General features: G+C 41.0%; 1 protein-coding gene across 1 annotated transcript; it reads right to left on the bottom strand.

Annotated features, from left to right (window-relative positions):
• Nucleotides 1-7,604: 7,604 nt before the first annotated feature.
• Nucleotides 7,605-10,056, bottom strand: LOC120544397 (uncharacterized protein C11orf87 homolog). The gene is made up of 2 exons (XM_039778099.1): nucleotides 9,686-10,056; nucleotides 7,605-9,223 (listed from the first exon to the last, which is right to left on the bottom strand). The coding sequence occupies exon 2, from the start codon at nucleotides 9,118-9,120 to the stop codon at nucleotides 8,629-8,631; it is 492 nt and encodes a 163-aa protein (XP_039634033.1). The 5' UTR covers nucleotides 9,121-9,223; nucleotides 9,686-10,056; the 3' UTR covers nucleotides 7,605-8,628.
• Between the last annotated feature and the right edge of the window lie 10,341 nt (nucleotides 10,057-20,397).

Here is a 20,397-nt window from a genome sequence, read left to right as displayed (position 1 = left end):
GCATTTTGGCTTCAGTCAGCACTTTGTTTTGCTTTTCTGGCTCACAACTGTTTTGATTAAGGCTCTCAAACTCATTTCCAGTAACAGTAGGCAGATGTTCTGAGCACAAACCACTAAACAGAAGAGACACAGTTAGAGATTATAGCTGCTGAGCAGCTAAAGAGACACATATTTACTTTAGGAGTTGGTAGAGACCAAAAACAGAGCTAAAAGAGGAGTGAATATTGAATGATCATAGTCAGTCATTCACATTTGGGTAACCCCATGAGCTTTCCTTCCACCTTGGGTCAAAATCTCAACTTTGTTTTGTCCAAGCAACATTTTTTCAAAATAAAGGGAGGTCATTTACATCTAAGCTCAAAGACCACTAAATTCCTTCAGATGTATCCTCTTGGCACCATGTATCAGATCACCAGAGTCAGTAGGGTACATCGTCTGGGAACCATAAATGTCTGTAACACATTTTGTGCTTATCTGTTCAGTAGATGGATAGGTGAGAGATTTGACCTGCTGGTTGCACTAAAGGAAACGTCGCCAAAGATTCTTCCTCTGGGAACCATGAATGTTTGTACAAAATGCTGTCTTAATCCATCCGATAGTTGTTGAGATATTTCAGTCTGGGACAAAGTGATAGGCTGACATGGCTATCCCCTAGGGCCTAGAGCCACACTACAGCTAACCATCGCTAAATATACTGGCAAATAAAGCCATGTTTTATTTCTGTCACATTTGTACATTTAATAAACTCCTGTAGTACATCTTTCAGTGACCGTATGACTCCTATTTAAATCACCAAGTTCCCTAAACAATGCTGCATATCTCAGTGATTGTATAGTTAGCTGTGTCAGTAATGGTTCTAGTCAAAATTAGGTATATATGAATGACAGGAAAATGAAGGCAGAGAAACTGTATGTACCAGATGGCAGAACTAAGGATCATGTTCAAAAGCTCCAACAAGAAGTTTAAACAAGACAAGGCTGATCTGTTATTCCTTCTCTGGCCTACAGAGCAGTGGAGGTACTTGTCTGGGTTCAGTATCCTCACAGCTACAGCTTAAACATGCAGTAATAAAGCATGTAAACAGACGCTGGGGGTGACAAATCATCCACCTCGAACCCTGACGGCAGGGGTGAGAAGAGGAGCAGCGGTGTCCTCTCTTCCTGACAGTGAACTGTCACTTGTCGTCGCTGTGAGTTGAGATATAGAGTAAAGAAGCAATCTGCTAATGCAGCTCAGAGAATAATCAGAGTGGGCTGTAGAGTTCAGGGCAAAGTCTCATCAATATGAATAAACTGTAACTGGATGCAGGCCGGATAAATCCCCTCACCTCGTGAAGTATTTTGTATCACCCATGCTGCTTTCGTTTAAGTGTGGCCCTTTGGAGTCTGATGCTCCACAGCAGGCTGGTTGGCAGGCTGCTGGCAGGGTGTTTGTTCTATATTGAGTGCAACCGGAAACTATTAATTAGTGCACCCAGTGCTTGCCAGGCCTTGTAGGAACAACCGGAGTTGAGTTGTCCCGTTACTCGGAGTAGGCCCAAATCTGCAAGCCTCAAACGGTCTCCTGTCGAACACCTGCTGTGCAGAATTCTTCCTGTTCCTGTTGTTATAATTTCAAGGACCATACTTGTTTCTTTTCACTGTGTACAAAACTCATACTGTATATTTTGAAATAAGTCTGACCATTTCCAAAGCAAGCACCACACCAAGGATTGCCAACTCGAATAAATGTATAAGTGTCTGCAAGTTGATTGTCATACTTCCCAGAAATGAAAGGAAATTAATGGTTGTCTGAAAAAAGAGGACCAACAAGACACATTCAAAGGGGAGGAAAAAATAGTGAATAACAGATTAGATTCAAAAACTATTTTAGAACTAAGACACAAACAAGGTATAGCAATCAATCAACACCGATCCTTACTAATACTGGGGCTAAAAATTTAAACTTTGTCCTTGGGGTGGCACTAGGGGAGATGCCTGGTGGGCCAATAAATAAAAGTAAGTAAGTAAAACTTTATTTATATAATACTTTTCAAAACCATGACTTTATTCACTTGGGAGCACAAATGCTCACTAAATCTCCCTATTAGATTATATGGCTCTACTTAAATGCTTATAAGTTGTACTAACTGAAGAGCAGTTGCCTGAGGAGATGTTCACATTACACACAACCTTAATAATTCTATAATAAACAGCCTCAGAGGACATAATCCACTCACTGGCCAACCAACGTCCCCTGCAAAGTCTATCTGCAGCAGTGAGGAGCAGAACCCTGTGGGACTACAAAACCCTGAAAACCGGCCTCATTAATTCTAAATGAGGCTATTCACAATAACTAGGCTATTCCCAGAGCAAACACTAAAGTCTCTCCCAGTGTCTCTCTCTCTCTTTCTAATGCAGCTCTTTATGTGTGACAAGAAATAACAGCAGACCTACTTCATCTACTGTATCACCTACTAATGACCTCCATCATCTCATCCATTCCCAACCACTGACATCTGATCTTCATCAGTTCCTAGCCACTGACTTCTGTCCATTTCTAACAATTGGCCTTCATCATATCTGGCCCGTCACGTGATGCCCTCTGGCCCAAAAAGACTTTTCCCTATAGACTTTCCCATGGACACGTCTGTAAAGTATTGGATAAATTTTTTTGAGCATCAGAATTTGGATTTCCATTCCGTTCGAAAACATTTGGAAAGTCTAGAAGGGCTGCACGATTAAATCATTTAATCCCCATTCAAGTGAATTAAAGCGCTAAACTGGAAGTAGCCGAGGTCTCTAGAAGCAGTGCTGATCATCTGGGTAATTTTTGGCTCCATGATGGCTTCATCGGCCACTAAGCAACTCTCTTAGGAATGAACGGGGATCTGCCTCAAACGCTGTATCCAGTTCTTATAATACATCCATTCCATGGACCATTGATTCCTAACTCCATTGTTTTAAACAACTGACTTCCATTGAATCATACCCACCAGGCTTGTGCAAAATTCAGAATTTCAGAATTGGCCTCCATTCAGTTCATGAATTGGAATTTGAATTGAACTGATTGCGCCCCACAGGAAGTTGAATTTGAATTTGAATGACAGGAAGTGGAATTAAATTCATGGCAATTCAAAGAAATTCCACACAGTCACACAACAGAAAGAATGTGTTGAATCTCACATACTGTACATTCAGTGTTAGGAAGGTTACTTTGGAAATGTAATTGCGTACTGTTATAAGTTACCCATTATAAATATGGTTTGGATTACTTTATTAATGCAAAGCATTTTCCTTTTAATTTGATTAGTAACTAATTGAATTACACATTTTACCTCGGTAATACAACTAAATACAATTACATACATTTTGTAATTTAATAACATCATTTCATTACACGTAACTAGTCACTCCTCAACCCTGCATACATTTTGTTCCAAAATATAGATCACTCTAGCCTAGAAATCTAGACGCACCCTACCGGCAGCAAATTTATTTTGCAGCCAACATCTTGATGTGGGTCTGGCTTGTCAGGCTAAGATCACTCTTTAAGAGAACAAATATTTCTATTAATTCCACAATTGACAAGAATTGTTTTCTTGATTTACAATAAGTAATAAGTAAAAAGTGTACTTGCATGCTTTTAAACACATTTGATATCCAGTGTTGGGGGTAACTCCTTACGAAGTAATGCCATAATATAATCACATTTGGCTGTAAATGAGTAATATAACACATTAATGTTACTGTTGTGTTGTGAGTTGAAGGTGTGTTTAAGCCCTTTATGAGCTATATGCCAGGCTTTTGCTGTGTTGCACTACAGTAATGTAATGAGTAGAGTAATGAGTTACTATCCATAGAGAATAACAAGTAAGGTAATGCATTATGTTTTTTTGTTTTTTTAAGTGAATAATGTGTATTATATGTTTTTGAGTAGTGACCCCAACACTGATGATATCAAATATCAGTAGCATAATACCATCTAGAGATGGTTTTCAAAATAAAATACTGTCTGTCTGTTAACTTACTTGTAGATGCCTTTTGAAATTTGAAGTAGCCTTGATGGAGCCACAGACTGGAGCACTGCAGTGCTTGCGTATGGCTCTGTGGTTTCCAGGTGTTTGTGTTGGAATTGGTTCTTCAAAATGAACTAGTACAGATGACCTTATAGGCCTGCTATTATTTTCCATGTCGCTGTTATTACAGGTGTCAAATCTATAAACGTTTGTAATCTGAAGTTGTAAGGGACTTCTGAAACTTAAAAAGTCCAGTGTTGACCATCAAATTGTGTAGAAAATAAGCTTTCAAACAAATGTCCACCTCAAATTGTTTGGCAACAATTTTAAATACTTGGTTAAAGTAAAGCATTCTGGGAAATGGAGTCATGTTCCATTATGTTCCACAAAATTACAATTACAATAAATCAAACTTAATTATTTGTTCTGTGACTAAAGCTTTTAACATTCATTGCTGGGGGAAAACATTTCCTGTAGTTCAAACTAATATCATTTATAGAATATGTAATGCAATCATATCTGACATATATTGTAAAGCTTCATTGGTAAACACTTCACTGAAATTATGTATATGAATTTCTTTGAATTTTTATTGAATTGCAATTCTGCTTCCTTTAATTCAAATTTGACTTGTTATTCTAGATCCTGTTTTTGACATCCATTCAAATTCAAGAATTGAATTGGAATTTAGGAGTCATTCTTCTCAATTCATTTCTGAATTTTGCACAAGCCTGATAGCCACTGACCACATTCCATCCCTAGCAACTAGTCTGGCATTGCCAGACTTACAGTATCTCTACAGCGCTGTGGACTAATGTCTGGCTACACCACAGATACATTCTGGGATAGGAGGAAAAAACGCTCTGGGTTGTTTGCATTTCATTAAACCAATCACAATCATCCTGGGCAGCGCTAAACTCTGGACGCAGCGGCGGTGGCTCTGCAAAATAATCTCGTGAAGGAACTTGTTTTAGTGGAACAAAAAGTAAGCTGTATGTTCACACAAGGTATTTGTGTGAGGTATTTAAATTAGCTGGATACATGGTTAAATGTCATTTGCTCTTACCAGTGTATCGCTGTGTGTACTTTGTCCACAGCAATCCCACCAATCCGTCCCAAAACGCCCCAGTTAGAGAATAAAAGTCGTAAACATATTCTTTGTAAATCTTTACAATCATTCACTGAAAGGACCAAGCAGGTCTGCCTTGTTGCACGATCCAAATGCGTGTAGCTTGCTAGCTTAAAGTTTGTTGTTGTTTCCCGTAGCAAAGGGACTTTGAGAACGGCAACACACCGAGCGCGTAAGGTAAATTATAAAGACTGATATCCAGACTAGCTAGCCACTAACCTCCATTGATTCCTAGCAACTGATCTCAATCCAAACCTAGCCCCTGAACTTTATACATTCCAGCCACTGACCTCCACTAATTCTTATCCATTGACCTCCATCCACTTGTAGCCACTGACCTCCTTCCATCCATAGCTACTGAACTCCCTGACCTCATCATCTCCTAGCAACTTACATCTACACACTCATCCATCTCCAACTGCCAGTTTCCACCATTGACCTCCATCTATCTCTAGTCACACCCATTCTTTTCCACTGACAGCCAGACAGCTTCATCCCTCATCATCAGGGGTGTCAGACTGGGGGTGGAAATGGGACTCAGATGATGCTAGAATGAATAGCTGCTGATGCGGGGAGGGGCCTATAGAGAATGCCTTTCTACAGGGCCCAGAATTTTGTGCTACGCCCCTGCTCATTATACCTTGCTGGCTGCCACCCCCCAGCCTCTTCTTCCCAATAAATAAAATGTAACTCCACCTTTAGCAGATGAAAAAGTGTCTTACTGTCAGGTCATATGAGAAGATGTGTATTTCAGCAGGATGGCTGAAAGACAAATATATTTTCATTATATCTGGTTGTGACTACTGCACACTGTCCCTGGTCTCAGTTGCTTGGAGTTACACAATTTTCAAGCAATCCATGTATCTTTATTACAGAGTGGTGTTCCATGAAATCCCTTTATTTGTAATTGTTTTTATCCTGAAAACATGTATGATGTCTGAGATCCTAATCTATAAATCATTCTGAAGGAAACATACGTTGAATGTAGAATGCATTAGTCATCTTTCGTTGACTTACTTCCAATTTCCCTGTGAAGATAAATGGTTTCATTCTGTTGCACTTATGCCAATGAGATAAGATAGACAGGCAGTCTGTCAGTGCATCTTCCAGCGCTGGAGCCTTGCCAGAGACAGCTTCATTTTCCCAGGCCTTTTTCTTGCTGGGGACAATTAGGAACATGGTGTCCTGGTACCTGGCCAACACTAACTGATGCTGATTCACTTCCACTGACCTCCAACAAGACAGGCTGTGGCGCCATTAGGGGGGGATGTTGAGATTAAGGGTGGAACTTCTATGGATGACCTTCATGTCAATAAATCATGTAGAAAAATGGATGGGGTCTATACAGTAGAGGTGTGAATCACAGGGTACATCACGATACAATACATGGCTCACAATAGCAATAATATCATGATACAGAAATTCAATTCAGTATATTCCTAGAAAATCCAATAATGATACATCACGATATCGGTCTAACTATGAATACAAAATGCCCGTGAAAAGGTTAAGTGCAGGTTTTCTCTCTTTATTCACTGCAAGTCCAAACTGTTAGAAAACAGTGCAATTCTGCAGCAGCAGTTTTTCAGTCTGTAAATTCAAATTACAGAACTATAGAGCAACTATGGGTCTTAAACTTAAACATGTCTGCTGCATCTTTTATTTTCCTCAAACTGCTGTCCGCCATCCCGTTAAAAAACTCTTCATCTTCAGCTAGTTGACTTATGTTCAAGTTTCCCTCATTCATGTGTTGAGCGCGAGAGCCATGAAGTAGTGACGCTGGGAGCAGGGAAATCTATCTATCTAGAGCAGCTTATTTTATTAATTAAAATATTGATATTTGGCGTCAGCGTATCGATTCTCATATCGCCAGAAAAAGGAGGATATATTGCAGTATTGATATTTTGTCCCAACCCTAATATACAGTAGACTTTGTTCTATATGCAGTGCATCAGATTGTAAAGTGACAATGTAGTTTACGTGGTCCTATGTACCATATGAATTGTGTAAGCAGTGATTTTTTTGTACCTATTGAGGGTCTTTATGCAGGAGACCCTGGGTAAAAGCTATGGATCTACCTTAGGAAGGTCATTTGTGACTTCATGAAAATCCCTCCAAACATTTGCGTCACGTATTATATTGGGTACATTTTTTACCAGTAGTAGCAATCATGTCTGTCATAACATGAATGCAATAACATAGCATTTTTTTCTTTTTTGCAATAACATAATGTGAAAAATCTTCAGGTGCAATAATGTCTATATTCATGAGTATTTTTTATACAGTGTATGTTTCAGGTGCACTTTACAATAATAGGATATTTTTTATCTTACAGCTGTGTTCTCTTTGTTTTTCTACTTTATATTTCCAATGTGGTTAGAGTTCACCTATCCCTATCGCTAACCCTACTACCCTAATACACATCTATCCAATTGTTAGATAATGGTCACCAAGTGTTTAAGGTTACTGACACAATCAAAGGGTTAGCATAACGTCATTTATTTATAAACTTAGAATATTACATATTTTCCTTTGATAAGGCAGGTTATATGAACTCCAGAAAGATGATGTTACTGTAAAACATTCCAGCTCTTATTAATGGCATACATTTACAATGAATTCATGTAATAAATGACACAGAATTTCTGTTAGGCCCACTATACAATATGAAGGATAAATAAAAAAAGACGGGCTTGTACTTAAACCCTCTGTTGGATTCTCAGTTTATTACATGTCAGAGAATACATTATAAATACTCAAAACTGAAAATACTGCTTAGCGCTAAAACTTACGATCTGACACATTTAAAGAAAAATCTTATGTGTATTACTTACTACAGCAAAAAAGTCTTGCATCCTGTCAGGCTAAGAGCTACCTACAGATGTCTAACAGACATTGGAGGACAGTCCTGTACTGTAGGCAAATATGCTAAGTCACTTAATTGAAGGAAGAACTACTACGCAAACAAATAAGCCATTTTCTACAGCCTATATGCAGCTTTGCACTGCCTAACAGCACCACAACATCAATTATAGTCTAACTACGTACTGGTAGTGTGTCAGAGAGACATGCCAAGGAAGATCAGCGAGCCATTATGGTCTGTGTTGTGTCACCAAACTCTTAATAATTTAACACAACCGTGTGTCACATCCCGGGGAGGATTTAAAGTTTAAACATATTTGAGGTTTAAACAACGTTTTAGGCTGAGGAAGAGGAAGAGGTCCAAAAGTCAAAGCAGGCAAATACTTTACACAGTCCCATAAGGAAGTAGCCTACCGGTTGGCTAAATACTAGTGTAGCTAGAAGGAAGGTGTGTGGCCACATAGCTATATCCTTTACGCCACTGTACTAGGCTGACTATTCTACTCAGTATTCTGCATTGCTGTTTCTAAGTCATCTACAAGCAGCCGAGATGGGTGTGTGTGTGTGTGTGGGGGGGTTCTTTGTGCCTTATTGCTTTTCCTGTTTATTCCACAGTCTCATTCCCTGAAGTTGCACTAAGTTAACAGTCGAGAGCAACTGGGTCGTGCCGCGCCGGTTCGCCCTCCGCCGCTTCGCTGGCGTCCGCGCCCTCCGCCGCTTCGCTGGCGTCCGCGCCCTCCGCCGCTTCGCTGGCGTCCGCGCTCTCCGCGCTCTGGCACGAGAGCCTCTCCACATCACATCTCACCGGACGGACGATGACGCACGGCCTCGCGGGCTCCCCGCTCGCCCCTGCGCCGCCGCGCGCGGGGCTGCGACTGTCGCGCTCGTATTCCTCCTGAGCGCGCTGGATCTTCCTGTTCCGAAGCTTCCTCTTGTGGAAGTGGAACGTTGCCAGGGAAACGAGGATGATCCCGACGAGCACGGCCACCAGCACGAGGAGCGCTAGGGTGGAGGAGAACGGCGGAAAAAAGCTGAGGTGCTCCGCGCAGGTGCCGTTATCGGCCTGGAAACCCCCGTGACAGCGGTGCAGCGGCACCGACAGTCCCGAGGCCTCGGAGCTTCTGGCTGTCATCCGGTCCACCTTTCCCGAACCACTCTCGTCTCTCTGACACCCCCTGTACCCTTCGTGCTCTCCGGGGCTCAGCGCGGTGACACCGGCCCGCGCATGTGGTTACCTGCACCGAAAAGAAAACACATGAGAGCCGCTCCTCCAGCTCCAGAGGGGACTGCCTAGCAGCAACAACCAGAAACCCGCCCAGCAGCCCTCATTAACTCGTCCGGGCTTCATCAATCAAACCAAAATGAAACCATTAACATGGGTAGTTCGCACCGTTTGACACACAATGCTAGATAAAAAAAAAACCTGACAACAGTTTATAGAGCATGTAGCCTATGCTCATAATCAGTTCGAAAAATCGGACGTTTCTATGAATATGAGATTGGGTAGAAGTCGGGACAATGCATCATGTAGCCTTTTGTAACGTGTGTAGGCCTACAAGATTCAGCCAAACAGAAGCCATCCTTTCCTGCACTCATCAGCAACACATTATTTTAAGACACTAATGTCTGAGAATATATGAGGTCTGCATTTGTTGCATCTCAAGCCAAAAAAAAATGTAAATAAAGGCAATTCTTACCTGATGAAATCGTCAGTGCGCGGCACAGTCCGTGAGTGGAGAGCCGATGTGTGTAAATGGGAGAACAGGATCACGGTGACGCATTTCATACAATGAGATGCTGCTGCTGAGTTCCGATCACTCAGGACGCTTTGATTGCCGCAATCAGCTCAGTCTGCATTCAAGACAGCGCTTCCCCGGCTAAATACTACAAGCAACGCGGGGAATTCCTCCGTATACATCAAAGGGGGCTTTTAAAAAAAGAAAATGAGAAAGAGCTGTGGTCTGGTTTTTCCTAGAAAAGCGTCCCCTCCTCCGGTCATCCGCTGCTCCACTCAGCATCTGAATGAAGCGCTGCAGCTGCATTAAAGGTCCCGTACAGTCAGCTGGCAGGGCTGTTTTTTTTTTTTTTTTTTCAAATGTAGTTTATGTGTTACCCACACCAGAGTGCTGATGTTCTCCTCTAATCACTATTAATTAATGCGTATTCACTTCATACTTTACTCATGTAAATTAGTTTTATATTAGATTGGTAAACCCAGGCATTCCTGAGGGTGTGGTCAGTCAAATGCTGCATGGTTTGAAGCTTTAAGCCTTGTTAGGCTATTATGAGAGGTATAAATACTGTCCAATTGTCCAAATTGCATTAACTAGGCATGTGCCAATTATTATTATTATTATTATTATTATTATTGGCCTTTTTCCCAGAATCTTAGACATGAAAACTTGGTAGAAAGCAGGTATTTTTGGACATCTACTCTTTATAGACCTGTAGCTTCAGATATGGAAATGGTAAACATTAATGCATATTTATTACAAATGTACAGCTGAAATATCAGGTGCTAATTTCATGTTATCAAAGTTTTTTTTTTTTAAGATTAGTTTTTTGGGGCTTCCCCTTTATTTCAGGGTGACAGTGGATAGACAGGAAAGGTGGGAGAGAGATGGGGGATGACACGCAGCAAAGGGCCGCAGGTCGGAGTCGAACCCTGGCCGCTGCAAAGGACTCAGCCAACGTGGGGCGCACGCTCTTACTGGGTGAGCTACAGGTCGCCCCGTTATCAAAGTTTTATGTCAGCTTACGCAGCCTGTCCTTCACAAAATCTTTGCATTTATTGAACTCCATTCAAAAAAGTCCCAGTTTCTTAAAAGCACTTTAGATGTCTACCACTTTCTCATCGCCACACAGACTTTCTTTCCATTCCAAACGTGGCTTGTCAGGCTTAATGATGATGATGTGTGATAAACCAAACTGGACTGACAGTTGCCTTTGACTTTGTCCTTCTAGAGACTTTAATAACCGGTAATCTTAGTGCAGCCATGACGGAAATGTTCTAAATAAGCGGCTTAAAATAACTGTTAAGCACTTGATTTCACATTAAAACTACACTTGAATAACACGTTACACCCTCACTTTTACTTCTGGTGGAGGGATTAAATCTTTTACATAATAAGTCACTTGAAATAAATTTGAAAACCACAAATTCAGACCTCCACCAGATTAAGCGCAGCTCCTCCCTGACTGGAAGATTGCTGCAGGCTGTGTGGCATGTACTCCAAATATAGAAGTGTGTGCAGCGAGGAGACGTCTCTACATTGGGGCCACACCTTGACCTATCTTAAAGCATTGTGAAAACACACTGTATGTCTCTACACTTTTCACATACAAAAAAGCCTTTTCCATTTTATGTTTTTATGACTCATCGTGACTGCAGTACCAAAGTTTCTTGGTGTCGTACTGTAGATGATCTGCATCCCAGCTCCACACTTCATACTAGCTCTAAAAGGTTTGAGTATGTAGTGTGTTCACACCATAGGCGTAATTTATGAGGGGGTGGGGGGTCCAATAATCAAAACTGGACAGTGCAACTCCCCCCCCCAAAATCTATTATAATTCAGCCCGGTCTCATGGAAGTTCGTGTAAATGTGACGTTATTTGAATCTATTGATACGTGTTCACGGAGACGTTTTTGTCGTTTTTTTACGTGGTGGACAACACGAAAATGTGAAGTAATGTATTTCAATGGGAAGCATATTTTGTGGCCACAACACGAAATTGTAGGGAGTAATATAAAAAGCCGAAAATCCGCGTAGGGAGATTGGTCGGGGTGGTGGATGGGTCAAACAACACAGGACTTTCACCCGGGCGAGCGGGGATCGCGTCCCGTTTGCGGCGCTTTGTTTCCCTGGGATGGCGTCCCTGCGTGTGGCGTTTTGTCCCGCGTGTTACTGTGGCGCGTCTCCCGGCGTTTAAGACGCCCTTTCCCCGTAAGTCTTTTCTAAACCCAACCTCCGCCATCCCGTTATTGTGGGGCGTCCCCAGCGGGCCGCCTCGCGGGCCGTCTCGCGGGCGCCTCCCGGCTTATGGAGCGACCTTTTCGGCCGCCTCCCTGCGTCCTTTCCCCGAGAAAATAATGTGACATTTACACGTAAAAAACGAGAAAAACGTCTCCGTGAACACGTATCAATAGATTAAGAATAACGTGGACATTTACACGAACTGCCGTGAGACCGGGTTGTATAATTTGCACCACAAATTGTTGCAGAAAAATTCGTGAAAAAGTGTTTGACGTTCAAAAGATCTTAACCCACCACAATGTTGAACCCAAAGTTACGCCCTTGGTTCACACTGGAAGAGTGTTAACAGTATTCATACTAAAAATGGCAGATTTTTCAGTGTGGTGTTGATTGATGACACCATTTTCCCAGCTCTCAAGCTGTAAAACGAAACATAATTTGGACTGACTTAAAACAGCTTTGTGAACACAGCGGAAAACAACATCTTGTAACATGAGCACCTTATCTCTCATTTTGACCTTGTCCCACTGAAAGATGATTGTTGCCGTAGTCTGCGTCAACGGAAGTAGATTTCAACGATAAAGCGTGACTCGTGCTGGATGTCAGGCTTTGTCCCTCACCTTTCGCTTCAGGGAACAACAACCTCCTTCGAGCTAGCAAACTACACGCTGAAAATGGCACGTTTTGAAGAAAATTTGGATCATGCATCAAGGCAGGCCTGCTTGGTTCTTTCAGGGAATGATTTTAAAGATTTACAAAGAATACGTTCACGGCATTAACAATCTAACTGGGACGTATTAGTGACAATTGATGGGATTACGTTTAACCATGTATCCAGCTAATTTAAATAGCTCACCTTACTGTATTGTGTGAACAGTTAACTTCATTTCACACTTTTCTTTTGCGGTGAAAATGTTCCAAAAAGACAAATTCCTTCCCAAGACTATTTTGCAGAGCCACTGTCGCTGCGTCCGGAGCTCAGCGCCGCCCAAGACGATTGTGATTGGTTTTAAGAAATGCAAACAGCCCAGAGAGTTTTTTTTCCTCCTATCCCAGAATGTATCTGGTGTGGCCAGACCTTAGTCCACAGCGCTGTGGTGATACTGTAGGTCTGGCAATGCGAGACTATTGTTGCCATGAAAACCTTCCAAAGCAGTGAAATCCTTTTTAATGATATTTCAAACCACGTATGTAGTATTTTTGCATCTGATAACCTTTTCAACTCACAAATCTATTACTCACACTGGACATTCAGGATCGTGTTGCATCATCTTACTGGTACCTGAAGCTCCTTGCATTGTTGAACAACCTCTAAGGGGAACTCCAAACTCAGCAGCATCGATCCTCTGGGGATATTGAACGCCTATACCAGATTTCAATCAGTTAAATTCATGACTGGCATTCAGTAGTTCATTCAGAAAAATGCCTGAGGAAGTGCAAGGTGTCCATGATGCTCTGCAGCTTCAGCTCCTCTTTGACACCTCCAGCAGAGATTAAAGCTGCACCTCCCACCCCCCAGGACAGAGCCATCCTTCCTGATGTTGATGTTTGTTGATTCTCTTGGTGTCAGCTGCCACAGCACATAGAAGAAGGCACTGACCAACACCAAATGATATCGCCAGACAACAATGTCGATATTGAACGACTCTGGAAAACCTCTAGGTAACGTTAAATAAGGACGTTTCCAAAATTCTCACTTTATACCTGCGCATGGCAATGTAGGGAATGATGTCTAAAATAAGGCCCTAAGGCCTGTCAAATCTGACTCCAATTTATTAATTCCCGCGCCTTCTTTCATCGGACTTAAGTTTACCAGAACACAAGGATCAATCTGTCACGGTACAATGGCGGACTCAAATGCACGACTATGAGAGGGAATCTCAGGTAACAGTCTTTATTGTTCCAAGAACAAATGCAGGCAAAGGTAATTTATAAAATAAATTTCAACATAAAACAGGAAGTGCAAGTTCTACCTTTCCGTCTGGTACAGAAAAAGAGTTCCTAACATACCCTCACATTCCTGAACTATAAGGTAATCAAAGCTTAAGCTAACCCTCTGTGTGTGAGTCTATACATTGTACAGGGAATAAAAATGTCTCTATATTTATAGACTTTAATACTGAGAATAACACATCTAGATTATAGAAATATTCATACAGCAACTACAGCATGGTTAAGGTTAGGGAAAGATTGTGGAATCTATTAGATGAGGCAACAACAACACTTGACAACTCAAACTGCCAATAACTGATTTTTTGGCCACTTTGGGGCAATGGAAACAACGTTTTGGACACAATGGCGAACTTGTTATCAAAATTACATCAATTTATACATCCAGCAGGAGAAGGAGAAGGAACAGGGGAGCCTTCTCTCCTCTGTGGTCCACCACCAACCCCTTTGGCTTTGTGATGTAGAGCTGCAGGTGGTTCAGCCCACACCAACACACAATCCTTTCCACAACGTCTCTATATTCAGCCTCTTGGTCCCTGACGACAAAAACCACAGCAGAGTCATCCGAGAGCCGAGAAAACACTGTGTGTGATGTCTGAAGTCTGTGGAGCCTGTGGTGTTTGATAAATGTGAACATTTGTATTGATTTATATATAGTACAAGTTTTTCCAGATGCTTTTCTTCATGCGTTATGATGACCTTATTTTATGTCTTGCATTTATTTTCTGTAAATCTGTCTTTGGGGATATATATTATATAACATTATGTCTAGGGAACAGTTTAAATGTTATGATTTGGGGGCACTACATATTTGATACTATTGTAACGCTAGTTATTGTTAGCGTTAACTATTAACTCGTCATTATTAAATATATGTACTTTCAGGCCGTGGGTAGAGTAAGAGCACGGAGACAGCCTCGACTGTATAACTTGGTTCACTTTAATGACACTCTTCAAGTGTAGGAAAACTCAAGACTCACAACAAAACGTGTTTCATCAACCAAACATCATATCCCTCCGCCAACATAACTGTTACTGAATTACAGGCAGGGTATAACATGTTAGATAGCTCCCTTGTTAACTCAAGGAACAGAATACTCAACAATTAATGGAAATATGTGACTTATTTCAGTAACCCTAAAAAGGTCATCTGTTAACTAAATAGTCACAAAATAAATCGCATTTTACACTATAATAAATAAGGGACTCTATGGTTACTTAAAAACTTTTCGCAAAAGTCAGATCAGAGTAAGAGTCAGAGTAATCCCCAAATTCATTAGATTGTGCAGCATTGTGCCTAAGTCAAACGATGTGTAAAACACTGTTTATTAATGACAGATAGAAGCAAACAGGAACATTTTCATCAGATAAAAGTCTCTGTGCTTTCTTTGTGTTGGTACCACAAATCGTTCAAGATTCTCACAGGTATTTCCCGGTGCTACTTGTGGACATGCTCCATCACCAGCGGGTTCCATGAAAAATGAATGGCCTCGGAGAGAGAGAGAGAGAGAGAGAGAGAGAGAGACAGAGAGAGGGTCTCTGGATGATGAACTCACTGAAGATGAGTGCATACTGAAAGATTTATACAGCTATTCATGCACAGTTTAAAGCCTGGCACATGTTTTAGGGCTGTTAAATGGAGAGTGATTATAGCACTTATTTTAAAATTCATATGGGTCTGTTCAGTTTTCCAGGTCAAACTGACCCACATCAGACCAGAGACACAGGAGCCACTTAAGCTTCAAATAAATGGCATAACTTAGATTAAAAAATTCCCAGGCCAAAGCCTCTTTGGGGCCCTGGAGGTCGATATAAACTCAAAAAGAGATAAAAAAAAAAACCAACTGCATTTCGTGGTGAGTTTGCAGCTGTAGCAGTTTAGAGAGAATGTGTCTTTCAAGGATTCTTTAAACGAGATGCATATTAAGTGTTGGCTTAGCGCCATGTCTGTTGAGTCTTGACGTGATGAATCAATGGTAATAATGATGCACACATTCAGACAGTCTCTCTTTGAAGGCCCTCGCGGCGTTTGCACTCTAGTTGTACACACAAAAAGGTGACAGAGTGTGAAGAATGATAAAAGAGCTTGAGAGAGAAGTTTAAATCCTGTCCAATTTCACACCTCTGCACACTGTGTGCTACCGGCCCATCGCCAAACAGCAGTTGGTTTATTGGTGCTTTTTCACTGCCCGCTGAGGCTGGAAACGAGGTCGATGAGAGAGTAAACCACAGCAGAGAAGTTGTGGGCCGTAGAAACCCAAACAACCAGATGAAAGATGTTGAAACAATTTGTACAGCTGCGGGGAAAATGGGTTAAAATCTTCTGTGGGTTTGTTACACATAGTCATTTGATCGATTGTTAAGTATAAGTATAGTACCACAGTATAGAAATACTCTGTTACAATTAAAAGTCCTACATTTGTGGCCGGTTTAGCTCAGCAGACCAGGCGCACATATGTCGAGGTTTACTCCTCGACGCAGAGGCCGCAGGTTCGATTCCGACCTGCGGCCTTTTGCTGCATGTCATTCCCCCCTCTCTCTCCCCTTTCATGTCTTCAGCTGTCCTGTGAAAATAAAGGCCTATAAATGCCCCTAAAAACATTTATAAAAAAAAAAATAAAGTCCTGCATTTAAAACTTAAAGTACCAAAAGTAAAAGGACTCATTATGCAGAATGGCCCATTGCATTTACGTTCTTTATTATTAATCTCAATCTGCAAGTAATTAGTAATTAAAGTTATCAAATACATGTAGTGGAGTAAAAAGAACAATGTTTCCCTCTGATTTGTAGTTAGGTAGAAGTATAAAGTTATACCTCCAAATTGTACAGTGCTGAGTAAATGTATTAGGTACTTTCCACCACTGTCAGTTTCATTATAAACCCAAAATATAACTTCAATTACATATTTCTATTTCTTAATGACACGTTATCGTTCTGCCTATTATTGCGCCACTCTATTCTCTTCCAGGGCGCTCTGACTGCAGCTCGTGTTAATCAGGATTTATAACGGTAATGAGAAAGCTTTGTGGGTCTGAATGCTAAACATATATTGATGACTGATGTACACACTGCTGTCCACTCGGTGTTTGTTTGTATGTGTGTGTGTGTGTGTGTGTGTGTGCGCGTGTGACATTGTGCATCTTTATATGAAGGAGCTGATATCTTTAAAACTGCAGGCAATCTCCAGGCAGCAGCCGTCCTCTTGATATTCCTTTCACACTCACAACTGCTTTCACTGCAAGTTCCTGTCAGCAGAATTTCTAATGAACTGCACAAAATCCAGTTTACCATGCATGCACTCATGCACGCAAACACACGCAAACACACACACACACACACGCAAACACACACACACACAGACCAACTTTTCTTTTGTGCACAACAGAAATGGCTTTAGGAAAGAATGAATGAGGCACGCAGAGAGGAAATGTCTTTCCAGTTTCTACAAATTGATTTTGCTTTTTTCTTAATGATGACCCTGTCACCAAGCTAGTGTGTGATAAAATGTGTGGATTTACCTATTATATGCATTCTAAATGAAGACATACAACCTTGTAAATGGCTTAATTGGATAGTGACAGTAGAGGTAGAGAAAAGGAAACATGGGGAGGGAGCGAGTTTATCAAGTCCTAAGCATGATCTGAACCGCGGACGTTACATTAGCAACTAGGTGACCAGGACACCCCCCTGCAGAGATTGAATATATACATATTTCAGGTCTACTTGAAACATGGAGAAATGGAGAAATGATTACAGCCGCTAATAATTCTTTCAACATGGGCATGTGAGACTTGAAAAAAATGTGAACCTCTCCTTTAAATAGGTTGTTGACACTGTCTGAGAGATGCTGATTGAACTCATCTCTGTGTTGGGGGTCTCTCTGGCTAATTGGTCACACACAGGTTTCACTGTTATAACAACACTCTTCACACAGTTCCTCGTAGCTCCACGATGCACTATGGCAACCAAGACGTTCATACATGTGTCAGCAGCATCAACACACGCTACCACAACTCCAGCAAGAATACTTCATCTCAGGGGTGATTCTAGGATCAGACCTTTAGGGGGGCTCAGCCCCTAATTAGAATGTGATATGGATACAGTGCCTTGTAAAAGTGTTACAGGTGCATAGCATCGGTGTCACACACAGGATATTAAACCTGTTCCAAGCCCTTTGAACCTGTAATTGTTTGTCCTCTGTCCCTAATAGACAAGTTCGCAAACTCTAACTTGAAGCACTAAAGTTGAGTTAAAAAAAAATGTAATTTAAATTTTATTAAATTTTATTATTATAATTTTTAGGGGGGGGCTGAGATGAAATTTGGGGCTTGAGACCCCCTACAAAGGGTCTAAAATTGCCCATGCTTTGTCTCTCACAACACAGTAACAAAACGACCCTCACCTGGTCAATCGTTGGCCCAAACCCTGGTCAAAAATGTTGTTGTTATAACGTTGGTCGAGTTAGCGTTATCAGCTGGTTAGCTTAGTGCAGGCGCTAATGGATCCACGTTTGTATCTCGTTAATTACCCCACTAATAATGCCCGGAATGATACAAAACTTCTACAGTAGTACAAATAGTTTCTGTACTTATAAAACGAGGCATTAGAAAGTTTGTAACTACACCAGAAGTATATTTAAATAACACTAGCCTGATGGATACTCCTCTCGTCTGCTACCGCGCTATCGCACAAGATCATGCACAGGGCACAACATCTATTGCCGGGAAAGACTACTGGTAAAGAAGAATCAAGAAGCGTGTGAACAGCAGAAGCAGCTCTAACCTGAATGTGAGTGAATATCTGAGGAGAAATTTAAAAACAAATTGTAATGTATCTGGGAGAACTTGTATTTAAACTTAAACATGCATGTTTGAAAAGCATTTACCTTATCTATAGACCAGGGATCTTCAACAGGGGGTCCGGGACCCCTAGGGGGGTCCTAAGAGTCATTGCAGGGGGGCCTCCAATATTATTGTTAATTTTTGAACGTTTAAAAAAAAAAAAAGTAAAAGTCTTAACATGATTCCAACATATTATTGGCTAATATAAATCCCAACTGATGATAGGCTTACTGGCCTATAGGTAATGTAGTCACATAAGGTAACCACCCACAGATACAGTTCATCCCAAAGTATTGACTGTTCCACATCATGATTTATAAAATAATTCATAAAATCATGCCGACAATTATTAGGCTATTTGAATAGCTTGAATAGCTTAGTATTCTATGCAAAAAAAATGGTATCTATAAAGGCTTTAGGCTGCCCTAAATATATAAATATAAAATAAATAAATATACTTAATTTTATACAATATATGTAGTAGGGGGTCCCTGATCCGTTTCTGTTTCAGTTAAGGGGTCCTTGGCTTAAAAAACGTTGAAGACCCCTGCTATAGACAGCAATACATATTTCCTGAATAGAGATGCAGATGGATCTTGTCTGTTAGAATGTGAAATCATTCTCACCTCTTCTGATTACAAGTAGTTTGGTAAGAAATGAAGCATATGTAGCAGCCCAAACAATATTACAGTACACCGCAAACAGGACACATGCCAAGAGTGATTTATACTGCTAACTTCCTGGAAGGAGGCCACCTGAAAAAGTTCTGGCTCTAAAAACTGCAGTGCACCCTGGGATGTTTTTTGGCCTAACATACTTCAACAGCATGCTGGAAAAGGCTCACTCAGGTTGAGTAAAACTCATTTTTAAAATGTGCTCTACCAAACAGAGCATTAAAGGGAGAATGTCCACACTGTTTCCTACTGAAAAACATTCATGTTGCATGTTTATAAATGCATTCAATAAAACCTCAAACTTCTATAAACATCCTCTTCTTCACAGTTTGCTCACTGACGTCGTTATATATCGATTTTTTTCTTCGACTGATGGATGATACATCATAAGCAGCTCACCTTTACCACCCACCTCCAGGCTCTTTGAGCATCATAGGAGCCCTGCTCGCATTTACACGCAAGTTCACTTGATTAAACCCACACTTTGCTCAGAAGTGATCACACCCCCAGTTGATGAACAATTCTGTTCCTAAGCAACTGATCCTCTCTGTGCGTGAGGGGTTTGCATGTTCTCTGTGTATGTGTGTCTGCGTGGGAAATCCTCCAGGCGCTTACACTTTCCTCCCACAATCCACAGACATGCAGCTCAGCTGGAGTGAACACTTTAAATTACCCCTATATGAGTGAGTGCGAGTAGGTGGTCCGATGGAGTGGGTGCATATTCGTGTACTGTGTGAAAGGCTCCATCCCTTTGTGACAACTATAAATATGGAAATTAGAGCTACAATTCAAGCGATTTGTTGTCATCTATTACATTAATCGGCAACTATTTTGATAATTGATTAATAAGTTTGTCATTTTTTTTATGATTCCAGTTTCTTAAAGGGGAACTATGCAGTTTTTTTTTAGCTTAATTTACCTTACCTGAACAGCTTCGGAGTCATTGGAATGGTCATATGACTTTTTTCGA

Source organism: Perca fluviatilis, chromosome 16 (genome assembly GCF_010015445.1).
Source record: "Perca fluviatilis chromosome 16, GENO_Pfluv_1.0, whole genome shotgun sequence".
In the NCBI taxonomy this organism is placed as follows: Eukaryota; Metazoa; Chordata; class Actinopteri; order Perciformes; family Percidae; genus Perca; species Perca fluviatilis.
Note: the sequence above shows the minus strand (reverse complement) of the source record. Positions and strands in the feature narration are given on the sequence as shown.